This window comes from Dreissena polymorpha, chromosome 9 (genome assembly GCF_020536995.1).
Source record: "Dreissena polymorpha isolate Duluth1 chromosome 9, UMN_Dpol_1.0, whole genome shotgun sequence".
NCBI lineage: Eukaryota > Metazoa > Mollusca > Bivalvia > Myida > Dreissenidae > Dreissena > Dreissena polymorpha.
Genome location: NC_068363.1, coordinates 23,800,906 through 23,823,213, shown reverse-complemented (window position 1 = coordinate 23,823,213; position 22,308 = coordinate 23,800,906). Strand labels below are relative to the sequence as shown.

Genomic DNA, 22,308 nt, shown 5'->3' with positions numbered 1-22,308 from the left:
TTCTACTATTGCGTTGCTAGCACCCTTAAATACAAAAGATCGCTGCTATCTGTTGAGAACCAAACAACGTTTTCCAGAAATACCCGCTGTACACATGTAGTAGCATGAACGAGGTTACAAAACAGGTCATTCGTATTATTATTATAAATTGTTTGTTATGCCCCCCTTCGAAGAAGAGGGGGTATATTGCTTTGCTCATGTCGGTCTGTCGGTCAGTCTGTCGGTCCGTCCACCAGGTGGTTGTCAGACGATAACTCAAGAACGCTTGGGCCTAGGATCATGAAACTTCATAGGTACATTGATCATGACTCGCAGATGACCCCTATTGATTTTGAGGTCACTAGGTCAAAGGTCAAGGTCATGGTGACCAGAAATAGTAAAATGGTTTTTTAAATGATAACTCAAGAACGCATACGCCTAGGATCATGAAACTTCATGGGTAGATTGATCATGACTCGCAGATGACCCCTTTTGCTTTTGAGGGCACTAGTTCAAAGGTCAAGGTCACGGTGACCCGAAATAGTAAAATGGTTTCCGGATGATAACTCAAGAACGCATACGTCTAGGATCATGAAACTTCATGGGTAGATTGATCATGACTCGCAGATGACCCCTATTGATTTTGAGGTCACTAGGTCAAAGGTCAAGGTCACGGTGACCCGAAATAGTAAAATGGTTTTCGGATGATAACTCAAGAACGCATACGCCTAGGATCATGAAACTTCATAGGTAGATTGATCATGACCTGCAGATGACCCCTATTGATTTTTAAGTCACAAGGTCAAAGTCACGGTGACCTGAAATAGTAAAATGATTTTCGGATGATAACTCAAGAACGCTTTTGCTTAGGATCATGAAACTCTATAGGTACATTGATCGTGACCCGCAGATGACCCCTATTGATGTTCAGGTCACTAGGTCAAAGGTCAAGGTCACAGTGACAAAAATCGTATTCACACAATTGCTGCCACTACAACGGACAGCCCATATGGGGGGGCATGCATGTTTTACAAACAGCCCTTGTTTTTAAAAACATCTAATAAATAACCCCACCCCACATTATACCCCCTCTCACTCCTCCCTACCCCCACTACCCCACCCACCCCCCCAATTTTTTTTTAAACATCTAATAAATTACCCTACCCCACATTATTACCCCCTCTCAGCCCCCACCCCCCCTACCCCCCCCCCATCCCCCCAATTTTTTTTTTAAAACATCTTATAAATGACCACATCCCACATTATATCCCCCTCTTACCCCCCTACCTCCCACCCCCCCCCTACCCCCCCCCACCCCCCCTCATTTTTTTTTAAAACATCTTATAATTACCCCCACCTCCATTATATCCCCCTCTCACCCCCCCCTACCCCCCACCCCCCTACTCCCCCCATCCCCCCCAAAAAAAATAATTATTTTGTTTAAACATCTAATAAATTACCACACCCCACATTATACCTCCCTCTCACTCCCCCCTTCTCCCCCTATCCCCCACCCCCACCCCCCATTTTTTTTAAACATCTAATAAATTAACCCCACCTCACATTATTACCTACCCCCTCTCACCCCACACCCCCACCCCACCCCCCCCCCATTTTTTTTAAACATCTTATTAATTACCCCACCCCACATTATACCCCCCTCTCACCCCCCTACCCACCACCCCCACCCTACCCCCCATTTTTTAAAAACATCTAATAAATTACCACACCCCACATTATACCCCCCCTCTCATTCCCCCCTACCACCCCCCACCCCCCACCCCCCAATTTTTTTTAAACATCTAATAAATAACCCCACCCCACATTATTACCCCCTCTCACCCCCCCCCCATCCCCCCTACCCCCTCGTCAATTATTATTTTTTTTTAAACATCTTATAAATTACCACACCCCACATTATACCCCCTCTCACTCCCCCTTGATCATGACTGGCAGATGACCACTATTGATTTTCAGGTCACTAGGTCAAACGTCAAGGTCACAGTGACTCGAAATAGTTCAATGGTTTCCGGATGATAACTTACATTAGGTCGAAGGTCAAGGTCATAGTTACAAAAAACATATTCACACAATGGCTGCCACTACAACTGACAGCCCATATGGGAGGCATGCATGTTTTACAAACAGCCCTTGTTCAAGTTGTTTTCATCCGAGCTTCACCAAACTTGGTCAGAAGTTGTATCTAGATTTTTTGGGAAGACAACATGTAATATATTCTGTGTTGATGTGGCATGTGGAGGAATTCGTCACGGCTGTGACAAAGCTCTAGTTGATTTTTTATAATAAAATATATCTTGTACAGATTTGTCCAGCGCACTGACCCATTCCATGTGACAACTTTCGTTCTTTCTACAGTAGTTACAGCCACCTGTCTGGTGTTAATTCTGCACATGGAGTATAGTTTACCATTCAATTTGATCCACAACCTTGTAGATGTGATCCAGCAGTTTCACTTTCTGGTTCCTAGAGTCAAGGATGAAGAACTGTCTATAGTTGCCTCACAAATACTTGATATGCAGTATTACTCTTCATCAGTTTCTGTTTTTATGCCTCCGAAGGTGGGCATATAGTGATCACATTTCCGTCTGTCTGTCCGTCACACTTTTGCGTTTAAGTTTCGAACAAATGCTCATAACTTCAATGTCGCTTCAGATGTAACCTTCATATTTGGTATGCATGTGTATATGGACAAGGACTTTCCATACGCACTAAAATTTTGACCTTGACCTTGAACTTAGGGTCCACGATTAGGTTTCAAAATCTGCGTTTAGGTTTCGAAAAAGCGTTTTTCGGAGTCATATGTCTTCCTATGGAGACAGCTCTTGTTATTAAATGCAAAGTTTTGCCATGGAAACAATGGGCTGTGCCTTTTATTGGTTCCTGTAATCTAGTAATTCTTCTTGTTTTAATAATGTTGAATATTTCTGGGGCTTAATGCGTGCATGTGCAGGGCTTGCACTAAGAAATAAATTTTGGAAGTCCTGACTTCCTGCCCTTTAATTATGGAAGTCCCACTCAAAAATGTTGGAAGTCCAAACAACTTTAATGTTGATGTTAACGGAATGTCAACTGCGTAAATGATCACAAACTCTTCCCATCCATTTTGGGTCACTGTACATCTGTGAAAGTAACTAGATACATGTATATCTTACAACAAGGCGGAGACTACCCTAGGCTTTAAAAATAGGGAGAAGTTTGGAAAATCAGGGTATAAGTTTGTGCAAACAATATCGACTTAAAAAACAAAACATGTTAATTTCAAAACTTTGATTATTTCTATCATTTTACTATGTTCGTTTGTAAAAACAATAAATTCTCATTAAAATCTATGTAATCATAACACATTTAAGTCATTCAACACATTTAAGTAATTTGAGATATGTGCGGTTGCACATTTTCATCACATATTTATTGTCATTTTATTATCCTCATTCCTATGACTGCATTTGCAACAAAACACAATCTTAATGAATGGTCATGATGGAGCATCTAGTATATCAATTACTGTTTATCCGAATACTATATATGTCCGAAATATGTACACTTAATAAATGCCTTACCAGTTAAACTTCAATAATCCAAACTTTCCTTGTTGTTATCTGGTTTAACAAACCTTATCATTATTTATTATTATTTGTTACATTTTGTAAATCCATTTAATGTTTTCTCCATTATTGAACCAACATTACTTGTAATTTGAATCGCCAGCTTTGAACTGAACGCGGGTTGAATGTTACAACAGGTCAGCCATTTGCAATGTCGAAAATCATGACGTAGCAATTTAATTCTACTCGGATAATTTATATCTAATCAAGGAAATGTGTTTTCTGAATGTTTCTTACTAGTAAAATGACTTGTTAGTATAGAAAATGAACTGTGATTCCAGTTTATATAAGATGGTTATTACTCGTAATTATCGGTGGATTAACAAACTGTGAAAACTCGCGGGACCTAATACGGTAGTGAATCTACGTAATTAATTAAACTTTGATCAATTTTGTCTTTCTTTTACCGTACCGTCTGCCCAAAACCAGCAATCATCTCCTAATCATTAGACAACATATGGCACGCGAAGAGACACGAGTGTGTTGTTAAAGCAACCAATTTTAAGCGACTGCTTTGTCACGGTCAATTTGCGATCCGCGCGGGGGGTAAATTGTGTAACCGTTAGATAAACAATAAACTTGCTAATCACCTGCGGGCGGTAGCAAATATAAGGAGGCGGAGTTTAGACTGATCGAGACGTGTGCAAAACACATTGAGTCGGCAGAAAGCAGTGTTGATTGAAGTGTTATTTTAATCGACAGCTTACGTCACGGGTTGCTATTTTCGGCGTATGACCAATTTTAAGGAAGTACAGTGGACGTCATGGCTTTTTTTTATCGGCGTATGGAAACAATTATCGGGCGTAATATACGGCCGTACGCCGCTTAGTGCAAGCCCTGCATGTGTAACGTGCCCTCCTAAATTAGCAGGTACAGTCTGCACAGGCTAATTAGGGATGACACTTTCCGCCTAGACTGTTGTTTTTTTGTAAAGAAGGGACTACCTGTAAACAAAAAATTCCATGAAAGGGGAAAGTGTTGTCTCTGATAAGCCTGTGTCACATAGTCCACAGAATAACAACCCTGAGTTCATAGTTAAAACTAGGGATGCAAGAGGTTACAAAAATCATTAACCGGTTAACCTTTTCCCGTAACCGGTTATTAACCGGTTAACCGAAACGCCTTAAGTAGTGAAAATGATTTAGAGTACGTAAAAAATTTCATACCGCTCGAACAGCTCTGTAGAAACAAACGTTATTTCAAATTTGAAATCGCTTGCGTTGATAACATGCCAGTTTCGTAATAAAATGTATTGTACATTTTATTTTAATAATTTTGTAAATGTATGCTATATATTTTATTTAGTTTTCCTGCGTACATGCACAGGGGTAAAAAATTTAAAAACTACACAATGTTCATTTTCACGTGTTAATAACTTATTTTTGGTTGGGCCGCTTATTATACGTTCGCGTCGTATCGCTCACAAAAATGGTGTGTTCATTCTGTTTTAATTTTTGAAACTCAAATTGGCTTAATATAGAAACGTTTTTACCTTTCTATTCGCTGTAAAGTGGGTCATGTGTGTCCAACGAATTCGCATCTCTTCTTATTCGATACTTACATATTTTGTTGTTTGCATTTGAGCGTTTGTAGCCGAAGTAGTATCGTTTGATTTTCATTATACAATTAAAAAATGTGGGTAAAATAAAGGACACAAATGCAAATTAAATTAATTTTGCACGATACGTAAGTTGAATGTTTAATATAATCAGTACATTTATTTAATAGCGAAGTAACTAAGTATAATGATCTCAAATACTGATAGTTACGTATGTTTGTTAACGTACCATAGCGCGAAAATTTTAAGCTATTACACAAATACTAAATTCAACGGTTTTATTTTGTATCTATTTTTAATTGATGTTTAATTATTTAATAAGTTAATAATTTGCTTTCTTTAATAACACTTTCATCGGACGGTAATGGTGGAATCATTAGACGAAATATTATCATAATTATATTAATTTTTGATAAACAAAAGCACGTTAACTCGTCAAGATTTCAACTTCGGATGCAATTCTTGATAAAAATGTTACTTATAAACACGGTATTTTTGCGAGCAATCAGTGTTGGGTATTGGTAAACAAAACATCAAAATAAGCCGTCTAATGTCTCAACTGTTTTTTTTATCGCGAGTTCAATAAACGTGTCAATTACGTCTTCGCTAATAGCTCCCACTCACCGCAGTTCGCTAGTTAAATTTAAGCGAGTCAAAAAAAAATATATAGTGTCAGTTATCAAAACGTACTGCCTATTTGTTATCACAAAGGTATTGATTAATTGTTTTATTACTTTGATTGTTGACACGTTATTTATTACCGTCGATCGTGCGGCATGTAATTCTAACTAGTCGCCAGCGCAAGTTGGCAGTATGTCACGCGAAAAAAGTAAAATCGTACGAATTATTCCATGAAAAAAAAAAATCAAATATTTTTTTCCAGGTTAACCTTTTTCCAAAAATGTAACCGGTTAACTGGTCGTTTCGGTAGGTTAACCGGTTAACCGGTTAACCTCTTGCATCCCTAGTTAAAACATTCTTGATTTATTGTTCAAGTGAACGTATAGTAACACCCACTGTAAAGTATCTACGAGTATGAGGCGAACCCCTCCGTCCAGTCGTGACCTCTAACCAAACTCGACTCTCTCTAATACAAGATCTCAAAGTATTTATACAAGACATTTGTAACTATCAACTTTAATTAATTGAGTTGATAAAGACCTTCGTTATAACAAAGTATAAACTATGAAGAAAATCAGTCTTTATCAATATCCCATTAAGCTCTGAATATTGGTCTTTTCTAACATGTAGAAAATGTACACTTCTGTTAACCCTTTCAGCGCTGGAACCGAATTTTAAAGGCCTTTGCAAACAGTTTGGATCCAGATGAGATGCCACAAAACGTGGCGTCTCATCAGGATCCAAACTGTTTGCTATTCTGATAGTATTCTTTGAAAAAAATCGAAGAAAATGATAATTTTAGAAATTCAGCAGACGACATTTTAGCAGATGACAAATTTCCCAGCATGCAAAGGGTTAAACAGGCAAACATATTTCAGTAGGTTGTACTATGTTATACCTGTACTATTTTATTCCAGTGCAGATTGTCAAGTCTTAATCTGGGACGACACTTGACACACATGCATTAAGCCCTGTTTTTCTAGATCAAGACTCCTTTGTTATGCTTATCTTTGTCCACTTTGTTCTGTCATGTTTATTATATCTCCAGATACAAGACATGCATGCTTCTGCTGAACATGTTAAGTAGAAAATGGAATTTAGATAAGGTGTAGACCTGTCCGTTTTTATATAGTACATGTACCTTCATTTTTAGCTTACCTGAGCACAACATGTTCATGGTTAACTATTGGGATACCACTCTAGTATGTCATTCGCCCTCCAGAGGTGACACAAGTGTGTCTGTCAACTTTTACTTTTAAGTTCTCCTAACAGGGAAAACTTCATAAAACTATTAATGTCTTACAATAACAGTAAAGATCGCTATATAGAATAAGAAAATAGTTAATGAATTCTGAGATAAAAATCATTCTATAATAATGTTCTTGTATGTTAAAATTGGCCCTTGTTGTGTTTACATTTTGATGTCATAATTGTGAGTATTCCATTTAACCTTTGGTTTTGATGTCATAATTGTGAGTATTCCATTTAACCTTTGGTTGGACATTTGACAACCACTTATTTACCAAGTATGATAGCGAAGTTGGTTAACCCATTCCCACTCAGAGGCAAAGTGAAAATGGCTATTTGCAAACAGAATAAAATCAAAACAGCCTGTATTTAATAAAATTTAACTTTCTAAGGAACTTGTAACAAACACAGCAAAATAAGCATCTAAGTGGTAAAGTGTTAAAGCCATGTTTGTAAGGCTCATAATTCAGGAGTTTAAAACTTACTTGGGGTTTTACTTTATTTCTTATGATTTACTAATGTGTTTCTATTAACTTTTTTATTGTATATTATAATATTTCATAAACTTATATGTTTTAACCCTTTCCCACTCAGAGGCATAGTGAAAATGACTATGCGCAAACAGCATATAATCCAGAACAGCCTGAGAGTTTGTAACTTGCAGACTGTTCAGTTTTTATGCTGTTTGCTACTCATCAGTATCTAAGGGTTGGAAATGAAGCCTTCAAAACTTGAATCTAGTTAGAAAGGTCTTTAATTAAATTTAACTTTCTAAGGGACTACAGATGCGTTCAAATACCTATCTAAGGGGAAATCAAGTGCACATTTCGCTGTGGAAATGGATAGGGTGTCCGCCTAGTGATCGGGAGGTCACATTTTCAATCCCCACTCGTTTTCTAGATCTTCCCCAATGACACCAAGCACTGGTTATAGGCCCAGGAAACAGACTCGAGAGCGTTTCTATAAGCCTGAGGCTTCTGACGCAATCAAGCTAAAATAAATAGGTTTAAAGCAATAAACTGCACAAATGAATAACTTTTTCATTTACATTGTAGTATCAATACATCTTTTCATTGCTGTGTTTTTTTCACCGTTAAGGAGATGGGGCGGTGGCCTCGGATCAGGAAAAATTGTTTTGTTTGGACTAACATAGAGAAATTGGTGATGTTTTTTTTTGCTGACAAATACTTTCAAATTGACAATAAAAATGTTTAAAATATTATATGTACTTAGGATAAACTTATAGAGCTGGATAGAGGACTGCACTAAATGTTTTATTTTAAATGTATACGTATTTTTTTAAACCATTGATTGAGAATCTTAGGCAGTAATTTTGGAAACTTATACACTCTGACAATTGTAATGAGGCAAACAAAATTGGGCCCAAAATTTGACTCCAACCAACATGTGCAATTAATGGTCCCATTAAAGTCAAATGATTTAAACTGCGTCTGAGAATAAATATGAACCTCATTTTTGGAAAATGGGGCTAAATGCATGTGCATTAACTATCAGACAAAACTGGCTTGTGCAGTCTGCACAGGCTAATCAGGGATGACAATGCTGCCGTTATGGATTTTTTCGTTTTCAAGAAAATCTCTTCTAAATGAAAAACTGCTCTAGGCTTAAAGTCTTGTCCCTGATTAGCCTGTGTAGACTGCACCTTACAGAGCTCCAGATAAGGGTCGTATTTTCGTAATTACAAATTATTTTCAAGTCTGTTACGTATTTATTTTAAAGTCTTGTCGTACCATTAAGAATTACAAAATCAAGTTACGAATATTATTTTCACATCGGTTCGTATAGATTTTTTTTATTGAGTTCTTATCGCGTATTAAAGATCTTTGCGGTGCTTATATAGAATGGTTATCGGGTTTGTTTAACAAAGCGCAATTTTTCCAATAAAAGGGGCGTATACAGTCTATCTGTCAAAAAACAATGGCGGCGCCCAGAGAGCGTCCTAAAAAACTGCAAAGCGTCCAAAAACACGCTTTTAACATATTGTACGCAAAGTGAGCCGAAGTTAAATGTTTAGAAAGACATTATAGAAAAGATCTTATACGATGTTGTATGTTCAGTTGCCGACACAGTCGGAAAAGCTAAACAAAAACGCGACATGATGGGTCCAAAAAAACATTGAACGAGTGGAAGGGACAAGTCCCGTGGCTAATCGTTGAAAAGATTGAAGGGGAGACCCGTTTTAATTGTGAAATATGTAAAAATTCATCTAAGGCATGCAATCTAAGCACAGTTTTGGCATATGAAGGTATTTGAAAAATAAATTTGTATAATACTGAAAAGACACTGTTGAACTCGTATAAATAAAGTTGCTAGTATGTTTATTTTGATTTTTTTGCATGAAAATAACCATTATTATTTATTTTTAAGTTATTTAGAAAAAATAAGAATTATTTTCCAAAACTTAGTAGTAACGTTTGAAAATCTGGTAGTAATTTAAGAATTTCACAAAATCTTATCTGGAGCTCTGACCTTAGGCACATTCATCAAGCCAGGTTGAGAGAGGCTATTAATGTATTCTTCAATTCAAACATGTCACAACTGTTTGGTCCTCCTCTATTCCAGTTCCCTGGTGAGCACATTGGGTACTCATGGACCTCTTGTTCACTTTTTGCAGGCCTGCTCGCAGTATTGATATATTTTACCAAGCCTTTGCATGTGATTTTGTTTGTTGATAATATTTGCAGTACACTTGGAAATCAGTTAGAAGTGATGGAGTGTATAGAGAAGTTAACAAGTCAAGATACATCTGTTCAACAGGGATCCAAGGTATGTTAAATATAGTATGCAAAAAATATAAAATATGAATAACAAGGGTCAAACCTTAAGAAAAGTATTCTATTTTGATAATTTCAATTTTTTTTATGACAGTGTTTTAATGTTTCATATAAAACATAATGATCAAATATGATAATCTTACCAAAACTTTAATTTCTATAAATGAATACCAATGCGAAAAAACAACAATAAGACATTTTGTTCAGTACTTAAAGTTTACACACTGGATTAAATTTTTTTAATTAAAAAATAATCTACAATTTTGTGGAAAAAAGTGAATAGGGTAAACTTTTCTTACTAGTCTTCGAAATAATCCTCAGTTATTGTTTTTGCCAAATTGGGAAAAGTACCGGTACTAGCCCAATCAGGAAAATAGTGCCAGAAAAAAACCTGAAATTGGGAAAAAAATCGCATCGTGAAATTGGTATATTTAATATTTTGCTCCCAAATACTTTAAAGTTGATAACTAAATGTTTTCAAGTTGTCAATATTATAATTACTTAGGTTCAAGCCATAGAGCTGCATAAGGAAACTAACTAAATGTTTTTTTTCCTTATTAGGTAAGTGCTGTGTTCCCGGACTTGATAAAGAAAGAAAAAAATCGCTGAATCTTGAATATGATACTGGAAAGTATTACTAAATCATCATATTTATTAACAGCTTGTGGGTATTTTATTGTAGATTTTTTGAAAATTTTCTAAAAATATCTGGAGATATTTGTTCTGTTGTTATATAGTCTCCTCTTAAATGAAATCATTGCTTTCAAGTAGATGGTAAGATGGCCTTTTTCTCACCATTTGGGAAATATAAACTATACTGATCATATAAAATTGTAAATTTATGCATCAAATTACTTTTGAAAAATGTAAATTGTTCGATTTATTACATTTAAATGATGATACAAGTTAAATATAACAGATTTTGTATGTCATAAACATATCTTTAACATCTCAGTTAAATAGATATTTCAACTTAAGAATGCTTTATTTCTTCCCTTTCCAAACATCTGAAAGTCAAACCATCAGTTAGGACCTACTGGGATGGATTTAGGAAAAAGCTAACTTTTTGCCTTTATGGAAATTGTGACCTATGATGGCAATAAAGTCGTGTTCTGAGAAAACTGGGCATAATGCATGTGCGTTATGTGTTGTCCCAGATTAGCTTGTGCAGTCCACACAGGCTGATCAGGGACGACACTTTCCGCCAAAATTGGCTTTTTGCTAAGAAGAGACTTTTTTAACGAAAAATGTCATAAAAGCGTAGTGTCCCTTATTAGCCTGTGTGGACTGCACAGGCTAATCTGGGACAACACTTTATGCACATGCATTATGCCCAGTTTTCTCAGAACACAACTAAAATCTTCCAAAGCTGTCCTTGACCAATAACTATGAAGGCACTGCGCTGATACAGTATTTGACCAAAGGAACTTATTTTTAGCTCAGCTGTTTTCGGAGAAAACCCGAGGTATTGTCATAGCCAGCGTGTCCGCCGTCGTGTCGTCCGCAATACTAAAACCTTAACATTTTGTTAAGGTTTTGAACATTGGCTGTAAAATCAAGGTGCTTCATCCTACTACTTTGAAACTAAATATGAAGCTGCACCTTGATGAGTTCCAGTCGCCACACCCATATTTGGGTCACTAGGTCAAAGGTCAAGGTCACTGTGACCTCTAAATAAACCTTAACATTTTGTTAAGGTTTTGAATATTGGCTCTAAAATCAAAGTCCTTCATCCTACAACTTTGAAACTTCATGTGAAGTTGTACTTTCATGAGTTCCACTTGCCACACCCATTTTTGGGTCACTAGGTCAAAGGTCAAGGTCACTGTGACCTCTAATAAAACCTTAACATTTTGTTAAGGTTTTGAGCATTGGCTCTATATTCAAAACGCTTCATCCTACAACTTTGAAACTTTATATGAAGCTGCACCTTGATGACTTCCACTCGCCACTCCCATACTTGGATCACTAGGTCATAGGTCAAGGTCAATGTGACCTCTTATATTAAACTTTAACTCTAAAATCAGAGTGCTTCCACCTACAACTTTGAAACTTCATATATCGATGCACCTTGATGAGTTCTACACACCACACCCATGTTTGGCTCACACGGTCAAATGTCAAGGTCACTGTGACCTTTAAAAAAAATAATTCTGACAAGCTTTCGCAGCCGAGCGTGGCACCCGTTATGCGGTGCTATTGTTTGAAAATCTGCACCATTCCCAGAAAATAGACTGTACACCTGGATTTGCTTTTGCCTTTTATTACAGACAATTACCATCCTGCTTGCCAATTATAAAATGAAGAACTTACATGCTTACATGATTTAGACTGGGACGTAAAATGTAGTTTATTTTTTGTTAAAATGATAAAAATGAAACAAATCAACTACCATGAAGTACCATTATTTAAACCTTTACCACTTTGATACGTATTTTGACGCATTTGCAGTCCCATTGAAAGTTAAATTTAATTAAATACCTTTGTTACTAAATAAAAGTTTTAAAAGCTGCATTTCCAATTCTTAGTTACTGATAAGCAGCAAACAGTATAAAACCTGAACAGCCTGCGAGTTACTCACAGGCTGTTTTGGTTTTATGTTGGTTGTAAAAGCCATTTTCTATTTGCTCCTTATGGGGTACAGGGTTAAATTGTAAGTTATTATGCATGTTCAACTTTTGTTTTTAAACAGATACATGTACATGACCGCATAGAGTTACATCCCTTGTGTTGCAGGTTTTCAATGACCCTATACATGGCCACATAGAGTTACATCCCTTGTGTTGCAGGTTTTCAATGACCCTATACATGGCCCACATAGAGTTACATCCCTTGTGTTGCAGGTTTTCAATGACCCTATACATGGCCACATAGAGTTACATCCCTTGTGTTGCATGTTTTTAATGACCCTATCCATGGCCACATAGAGTTACATCCCTTGTGTTGCAGGTTTTCAATGACCCTATATATGGACATATAGAGTTACATCCCTTGTGTTGCAGGTTTTCAATGACCCTATATATGGACACATAGAGTTACATACCATGTGTTGCAGGTTTTCAATGGCCCTATACATGGCCACATAGAGTTACATCCCTTGTGTTGCAGGTTTTCAATGACCCTATCTATGGTCACATAGAGTTATATCCCTTGTGTTGCAGGTTTTTAATGACCCTATCCATGGCCACATTGAGTTACATCCCTTGTATTTCAGGTGTTTAATGACCCTTTCCAGTTTTCATGGCCACATAGAGTTACATCCCTTGTGTTGCAGGTTTTCAATGACCCTATCCATGGCCACATAGAGTTACACCCATTGTGTGTGAAGATAATCGACACCCCACAGTTCCAGAGACTACGCTTCCTCAAGCAGCTTGGAACATGTTACTTTGTCTACCCCGGAGCATCGCATAATAGATTTGAGCACTGTCTTGGGTGAGGAACATGTATATAAGAGCTGCATTCTACGAGAAATGGGCTTAATGCATGTGCAAAAATGTCTTCCCAAATTAGCATGTGAAGTCAGCACAGGCTTATCAGGGACAACATCTTTAGCTGAAATTGTATTTTTCTTTTATAGGATGTCTCTTCTAAACGAAAATCAAGCTTAGGCAGAAATTGTCATCCCAGATTAGCCTGTGCAATTTGCACAGGCTTATTTGGAAATATACTTTAAGGTCATGCATCGAGCCTGGTTTTCCATGAACAGCAGTCATATAATATTTTTACCTTATCTAAACCCAATCGTTAATTGGCTAGTCAAGGTTTCAGAGTCTGAAATTATAAGGGCTCACACGGGTCAAAAATATTCTTCGGGTCGACGGGTCAAAATTTAAATACTCGAGAAAATTCGGGTCGGGTCAATAATACACAAGTTAATTAAAATAAAACTACATTATAGCATTAAACTGTTGTCAATTATATTGTTTAGAAAATTATACTTTTTATTTGTTCGATTTATTTCCTTATGAATGAAATACAGAACTGCATATATGTTAAATATTTATTAGGTTTACACAACGTTGTTGAACTTAATCAGCAAATGTTATATATATAAGCTTCTCTTATTTTGAGGATAGAAGCCAAAATAACTTTCACTGTAAGCTCTTACTGCCTTTCCTACTTTGAAGTCAATATATTGTATTATGCAGGTTTCGTTTTGTTTTAACGTCGCCATTTTGGGATGTGCATAACAAAATGAAACTTGACGTTAATGCTTTTGGTGCTTCACTTCTAAATATATTTACGACTATTTGTAATAACAACACTGCTTGAAATGATAAATGATGTGTTTTTACTTCACTTGTTTGAAGGAGATAATTTGACTACATGCTCAACATGTAATGTTGTACATTGTTGCTAGTGACCCGAACCGGTATCGTTTGCAAAAACTTTTACCCGGATCTGCGGGTATTTTTTTGACTCGCTGACTCGGGTTTTTTCGGGTACCCATTTGAGCACTAGAAATTATCATATCAGTATTTGATTCATTTATAATAGTATAAATACTATTGCAAAATGTTTGCTTTAACATTATAATATATTTTTTTAAAGATTTTATATTTGTAAGATTCGATTTAATTTGTAAAAAATTGAACATATCAGCTAAAAAAATACACAGATCTTGTTGCAGGAAATTAACATGGAATATATTGTCCCACAAAAAATAAAAACAAGCAATTTGTATCACGTTAAATCTATGTTATCATACCACATCTACCGTTGAAATTTTGGCTATTGCTATAAGGGACACTGATTTTCTGCGCGATAACATTATTTTATGAAATATTTTATGAAATATTCGTTGATTTTGATGGTTATGGGGCATAATTAAAAAAATCGAAAAACTTCATAGAACTGCTGCTGTAAGTTTCAAATGACCTGCATAATCTTTTCTTTTTTCAAGTGTTTTATTTCTTATTCTATAGCAATATATAATTCACAGTTGCTAGAAGGTATGGACCTATGTAGGCGCAATTCTTTATTTTATGAGTTTTATGTAATTTCTTTGCAGTCTGAACATCGGTTTTCATGTGTGTCGTTTGGGAGGCACTGATTTGTCTGTTTTTGCAGGGAGTTCAGAATCTTGAAACTTTGTTTCCCTGACTCATAAGTGCTATCTTGGCCAAGAATGCATGTGTGTGTAATATGCAAATTAATTTAATAATAATATTTTTCCCAACTCAATAAACATAGACAAGTGATGTTTGTGTATATAAATTTCTTATAGAAATTAAGGAATGTCCTTAATAGAGATATAGAGTTATAAAAATTATTAAGAAATTCGATATAGTTTTGCAAATATTTAATGACAAATAAGTAGGCTATGTTTTAAGGTGCTAATTGGAAACATTGGCCAGGTGAAAATCCTTTATTTACCAAATTCTTTTCAAAGGTCACACTTGACTGATTTTGCGCCTTTTTCTTTTTAGCTGCACTGGTACTTTTTTAGTCTTAGATATTGCACTTGAAGATGACTTTTAAGCTCACAAGTGACCGCCTTTTGTCAGTTGTGCGGCGTCAACATTTGCATTGTTAACTCTCTAGAGGTCACATTTATTGTCCAATCTTCATCAAATTTGCTCAGAAGATTTGTCCTAATGATATCTTGGATGAGTTCGAAAATTGTTTTGGTTTCTTTAAAAACATGGCCACCAGGGGCGGGGCATTTTTAGCTCATCTATTTTTAGAAAAAAAATTATGAGCTATTGTCATCACCTTGGCGTCGGCGTCGGTGTCCGGTTAAGTTTTGCGTTTAGGTCCACTTTTCTCAGAAAGTATCAATGCTATTGCATTCAAACTTGGTACACTTACTTACTATCGTGAGGGGACTGGGCAGGCAAAGTTAGATAACTCTGGCGTGCATTTTGACTGAATTATGTGCCCTTTTTATGCTTAGAAAATTGAAAATTTTGGTTAAGTTTTGCGTTTAGGTCCACTTTTTTCAGAAAGTATCAATGCTATTGCATTCAAACTTGGTACACTTACTTACTATCATGAGGGGACTGGGCAGGCAAAGTTAGATAATTCTGGCGTGCATTTTGACAGAATTATGTGCCCTTTTTATACTTAGAAAATTGAAAATTTTGGTTAAGTTTTGTGTTTAGGTCCATTTTATTCCTTAAGTATCAAACCTATTGCTTTCATACTTGCAACACTTACTAACTTTCAGAAGGGGACTGTGCAGGCAAAGTAATGTAACTCTGACTGGCATTTTGACAGAATTATGTGCCCTTTTTATACTTAGAAAATTGAAAATTTGGTTATGTTTTGTGTTTAGGTCCACTTTATTCTACAGTATCAAAGCTATTGCTTTCATACTTGCAACACTTATTAACTATCGTAAGGGGACTGTGCAGGCAAAGTTATGTAACTCTGACTGGCATTTGGACGGAATTATGGGCCCTTTATACTTAGAAAATTGAAAGTTTGGTTAAGTTTTGTGTTTTGGTCCACTTTACCCCTAAAGTATCATAGATATTGCTTTCATGCTTGGAACACTCGCAAACTATCATAAGGGTACAGGAAAAGGACAAGTTGCATAACTCTGGTTGTCATTTTTACGGAATTATGGCCCTTTTTTGACTTAGTAACTTTGAATATATGGTTAAATTTTGTGTTTCGATCCACTTTACTTCTTAAGTATCAAGGCTATTGCTTTCAAACTTCAAATACTTTCATGTTATCATGAGGTTACTGTACCTGGCAAGTTGAATTTTACCTTGACCTTTGAATGACCTTGACTCTCAAGGTCAAATTATTAAATTTTGCTAAAATTGCCATAACTTCTTTATTTATGATTAGATTTGATTGATACTTTGACAAAACTACTCTTACCTGACATACCACAATAGACTCCACCCAAACCATCGCCCATGCCCCCCCCCTTCCCCCCCCCCTATTATTTTTTTTTTAAGATCATCTCACAAATGACCACCACACCCTCACACTATACCCCCCCCCACCCCACCCCCTCCCCTATTTTTTTTTATGTCCCCCACTATAGTAGTGGGGGACATATTGTTTTTGCCTCTGTTGGTCTGTCTGTCGGTTTGCGCCAACTTTAACATTTTGCAATAACTTTTGCTATATTGAAGATAGCAACTTCATATTTGGCATGCATGTGTATCTCATGAAGCTTGAGTGGTGAAAGGTCAATGTCAAGGTCATCCTTCAAGGTCAGAGGTCAAATATATGTGGCCAAAATTGCTCATTTTATGAATACTTTTGCAATATTGATGATAGCAACTTGATATTTGGCATGCATGAGTATCTCATGGAGCTGCACATTTTGAGTGGTGAAAGGTCAAGGTCAAGGTCATCCTTCAAGGCCAGAGGTCAAATAAATGTGGCCCTAATCGCTTATTTTATAAATACTTTTGCAATATTGAAGATAGCAACTTGATATTTGGCATGCATGTGCATGTCATGGAGCTGCACATTTTGAGTGGCGAAAGGTCAAGATCAAGGTCATCCTTCAAGGTCAGAGATCAAATATATGTGGCCCAAATCACTTTTTTTATGAATACTTTTGCAATATTGAAGATAGCAACTTGATATTTGGCATGCATGTGTATCTCATGGAGCTGCACATTTTGAGTGGTGAAAGGTCAAGGTCAAGGTCATCCTTCACAATGTCAAGGTCATCCTACAAGGTCAAACATCTTATAGGGGGACATTGTGTTTCACAAACACATCTTGTTAAACGGTTAAAAAAACAAAACTATTTATTTGATTATTTATGTTTGAAATACCGTCCAACCATCGCACCCAAGAATCCCCCCCCCCCACCCCCCCTCCCCCCACCCGAATCCCCCCCCCCTAATTTTTTTTTTTTTTTTTTTTTTTTTGTAAGATCATCTCACAAATTACCACCACAACCCTCACACTATACCCCCCCCCCCCCACCTCACCCCCCGCCCCATTTTTTTTAAACGGTTAAAAAACACAAATATTTATTTTTATTATTTTATGTTTGAAATACTGTCCAACCATCGCACCCAAGAATCCCCCCCCCCCCCCCCCCCCCCCCCCCCCCCCCGATTATTTTTTTTTTTACTTTTTTTCGCATTTTTGGAAGATAACATAATAAATGTCCACACCCCCACACAATGCACCCCTCTTCACTCCACCCCTCCCTCCTTTGTGATTGAAAATGAGAGTCCCTTCACCTTTAAAAAGAAAATAGATGAGCGGTCTGCACCCGCAAGGCGTTGCTCTTGTTCCTTATATGGCTGTAGTAAAACCTTGTTAACACTCTTTAGGCCACATTCATTGTCCAATCTTCATGAAATTTGGTCAGAAGATTGATCTCAATGATATCTTGGATGAGTTCGAAAATAATTATGTTTGCTTGAAAAACATGGCTTCCAAGGGGCGGGGCATTTTTCCTTATATGGCTATAGTGAAATCTTAGAGTAACAACTCTAGAGGCCACATTTACTGTCTGATCTTCATGAAACTTGAACAGATGATTCATCCCGATAATGAGTTCAAAAATGCTTCCGGTAGGTTGAAAAACATGGCTGCCAGGGGGCGGGGCATTTTTCCTTATATGGCTATAGTAAGACCTTGTTAACACTCTAGAGTCCACATTTATTTTCCGATCTTCATGAAACGTGGTCAGAAGATTTGTCGCAATAATATCTTGTTATCTCAGGTGAGCGACTTTGGGCCTTTCAGGCCCTCTTGTATAACATTGTCTTAAACTTTCAGATTCTGTTTGTACCCATATACTTACAATTGTTACCATTTAATGATTCTTTGATTTACAAATTCCTAACTTTATTACTATCATTAACTCATTTTTATATTTATTAAAATGCTTGTACAAAAAAATGTCAACTGTATCAAAACAGCATTAAAAATACCTGAAATTAAATCAGAAAATAAAATAATTTTATTTTATTATCATATCAGTATTTGATTCATTTATAATAAAATAATGTGTCACTTATTAAGAAATAAATGTCAATAAAAAAGAAATTAATTTAAGTTGATGTTTAAAAAAAAACAACAAATATATGTTATATGTGCTATTTCAGGGTATGTTACCTCGCTGGTCGTTTGGTCAGTAGGATACAACGACAGCAGCCATATCTCGGTATCACCGATGAGGACGTCTTGTGTGTGCAGATTGCCGGCTTGTGTCATGACCTTGGTAAGTAACATTTGTCCCAATGACATCGCTAGCCCCAGAGTTTGTAATGGGGTCACATGGTTGAACACTCTTTAGGCCACATTTATGGCCAAATATTCGGGAAACTTGGTCTGAACATTTGGTCTATTCTCCTCCAGGGCTTTTCATCAGGAAATTGGGAAGAGGCCCTAGCCTTTCAAATTGGGAATTTCATGCGCAATAACTGCTCATTTTGGGAAAACTGTGTTTTCATTGTGCAGAAGTATTAAAAGACACATTGTGGTGCATTCTTCATCATATTAGAGCAAATAGTTTTCAATTTGGGAGATGCCCAATATGTCTAATTAAAAAAAATATATATATCAATTTTGGGAATAAATGAGCTTATTAGCTCTACGTGCGGAAGGCCTGAAGAGCTTTTGTCATGGCGTGGTTTCCGTCGTCCATCCGTTCGTGCGTTAGACTTTTTCTTGTTTACGCGATAAAGTCCACAGTTTTCATCTGATTCTTTTCAAACTTGTTCAATGTCTTTATATTAATGAGGACTCGAACCCTATTTAAAATGGGTAACATTAGAGTAAAAAGTCCAGAATTATCTCCCCTTGAATTTGAGAAGATTGTGAAATAAGGCTTGTTGACGTAATAAAGTCCACAGTTTTCATCCGATTCTTTTCAAACTTGTTCAGTGTCTTTATATTAAAGGGACTGTCAACCACGAATGACGAAAAAAGAAAAGTTCTAAAATACCGTATCTTTTTACAATTATTATTTTATATTGATTAAAATATTCCGACTGGTATATTTCATTACTTGAAAAAAGTTAATATCTTCAGTATATTCGGTGATAAAATTTCGCTATGTGAAATTGAAAGTACATCGCGAAAATAGGTGACATAACGATATACACACTATAAATAACGCAAGAAGATTGATCATTTTATATATAAAATATATTCAATTCACTACGCATGCACAATTCGCATTCCTGGGTTTACCACGTGACGATGATGATCAATCTACTGACGTTATTTATAGTAAACAGGTAGTAACCTTGTAGACATACCCAGTAAAATTTATTACCGAATAAACTGAAAATATGAAAACTTAACAACTTTTTTTCAAGTAATGTAATATACCAGTCGTGATATTTTAATCAATATTAACAAATAATTGTAAAAAAATACGGTATTTTACAACTTTTATTTTCTTCGTCGTCGTGGTTGACAGTCCCTTTAATGAGGACTCAAACCCTATTGAAAATGGGTTACATCAGAGTAAAAAGTCCAGAATTATCTCCCCTTGAATTTGAGAAAATTGTGAAATAAGGCTTGTTTAGACAATAAAGTCCACAGTTTTCATCCAATCATTTCCCAACTTGCAGTGTCTTTATCTGAATGATGAGTCAAACCCTATTGAAAATGATCAATATCGGAGTTATAAGTCCAGAATTATCTCCCCTTGAATTTGAGAAAAAATGAAAATCTTTAACATTTTGCCATAACTTTTGCAATATTGAGATAGCAACTTGATATTTGGCATGCATGTGTATCTCATGGAGCTGCACATTTTGAGTGGTGAAAGGTCAAGGTCATCCTTCAAGGTCAAAGGTAAAAAAAAATCAAAGCGATGCAGAAGGGGACATAGTGTTTCCGACAAACACATTTCTTGTTTGTTTACATATAAAGTTCTATCCTTTTGTTTTAAAACAAATTAAAGGCAACAGATAATTTAAATATGCAATATTTTTATATTTTCTACACTGGATCAGGTTAATTTATATATTTAAAGGTTTAAAAAAATATATATTTTTTTTGGAATTGGGAATTTTTTTTTCAATTGGGAAAAAAACAACCAGATTTGTATTGGGAATGGGGCCGAAATTCGGACCCGTGGCATAGGGCGGAAAAAGCCTGAAGCAGTTTCAAAATGTTTTTTTTTTATATGAAGTTTAATTTGTTTTTGTTTTTTTAAATGACTTTTATATGTTTTTTTATATACATGGATTTTTTGGTGTCAATGGGGCAAATTCAATAATTGTTTGTCAAAAACACATCCACCCAGGATATACTGCCAGGGTTTTTTTTTAGAAAAAGAGGAAGACGCTGGACGCTGGGTAAAAGGGGAAAATCGAGCGCGAAAGAGACATATTTGGGGAAAAATACAAACTGTTCATTTCAATGTCTATAACTCACCTACAGACCTCAAGTTTTTTTTAGAAAAAGAGGCATGTCTCTGACCTTTTTGTTCTTAAACACATGAACAAGTATGATATTAAAGTCAAAGTCCTAAATAAAGTTGCAGGTGTAGATCTAATAATGGGAAATGTTTTCAACTGGGGCCGGGGAACGATGTCAATATTATCAGGGTTCGACACTAAGGCACGTCCAACAGACATTGTCTAGTAAGATCGGTGGTGGGGCTAGTAAAACTGTGGGCTAGCTTGTCCGACTGGTCGTACATAAAACATCTATACTGATTCATATAACTATAGCTAACTGAAAACCTTTTTCTCTTAATGTGTAAAATAACTCTCGTATCCGTTATTTACATCAGAACAAAACTAGCGTATATAAATAAACGCGGAGCATTCACATGATTCATCGCTATTTTTAGACGCAAAGGAGAGCTTCCCAAAGAAATTGCTTGTTTCCATTGGTCAAGTTGTCATGAATATTAATGATTTTCTGCAGTGTCTTAGAACTTAACATCATGTTTTTACGACTTCTATCGAAAATCGGTATCATCAATGCCAACATTTTGGCGTAGCAGAAGAGAAAAAGTAATTTAAAGAATGGCTTTGTTCAAGATTGGATTTTCGTCTGACAAATAAGTTAATAAAGAAGAATCCGACAGTAAAACTGACACAGATTATGATGGAAAAAGGGCCATGAAGCTGTGGTAGCATGGAGCACAGTGGTCAAGGAGGCCAGAATTTGATGACGTTTAATAAATATCACCTGCTGTACAGACATCATTTGTTTAACTGTTGATAAACAGTAAAATTATAACAAACTATTTGTGTTGTTAAATAGTTTTATTTTATTTTTTACTCTGTGCATCAAAATAACTTTCTTGTGTTCACTAATTATTTACTGATAAAACCTGATTAAACAGTTACAAGACACAATTGTGTTTATTTGCTATGTAATTTATGGTCTAGTAGACATGAGATTCGGGCTAGTACATTTTAAGAGGAGCTGGTCCAATGGTCTGGCTGTAAACAATGTTAATGTCGAACCCTGATTATGATTTCAATTTCATGATAAATGGGTTGACGATCTAGATCTGCTACAGTATTGGAAGGGAAAGTGCGGCAGCTGCCGATTGTCTACTTTCACTTTC

At 36.0% G+C, this 22,308-nt stretch overlaps 1 protein-coding gene across 2 annotated transcripts in view; it reads left to right on the top strand.

Annotated features, from left to right (window-relative positions):
- Positions 1-22,308, top strand: part of LOC127845419 (deoxynucleoside triphosphate triphosphohydrolase SAMHD1-like) — an 89,956-nt gene that overhangs the window by 33,475 nt on the left and 34,173 nt on the right. For both annotated transcript variants that reach the window (XM_052376319.1, XM_052376320.1), the window contains exons 4-6: positions 9,738-9,819; positions 13,102-13,262; positions 18,872-18,987. In XM_052376319.1, the coding sequence (XP_052232279.1) occupies positions 9,738-9,819; positions 13,102-13,262; positions 18,872-18,987 (359 nt within the window). The remainder of the gene's footprint in view (positions 1-9,737; positions 9,820-13,101; positions 13,263-18,871; positions 18,988-22,308) is intronic.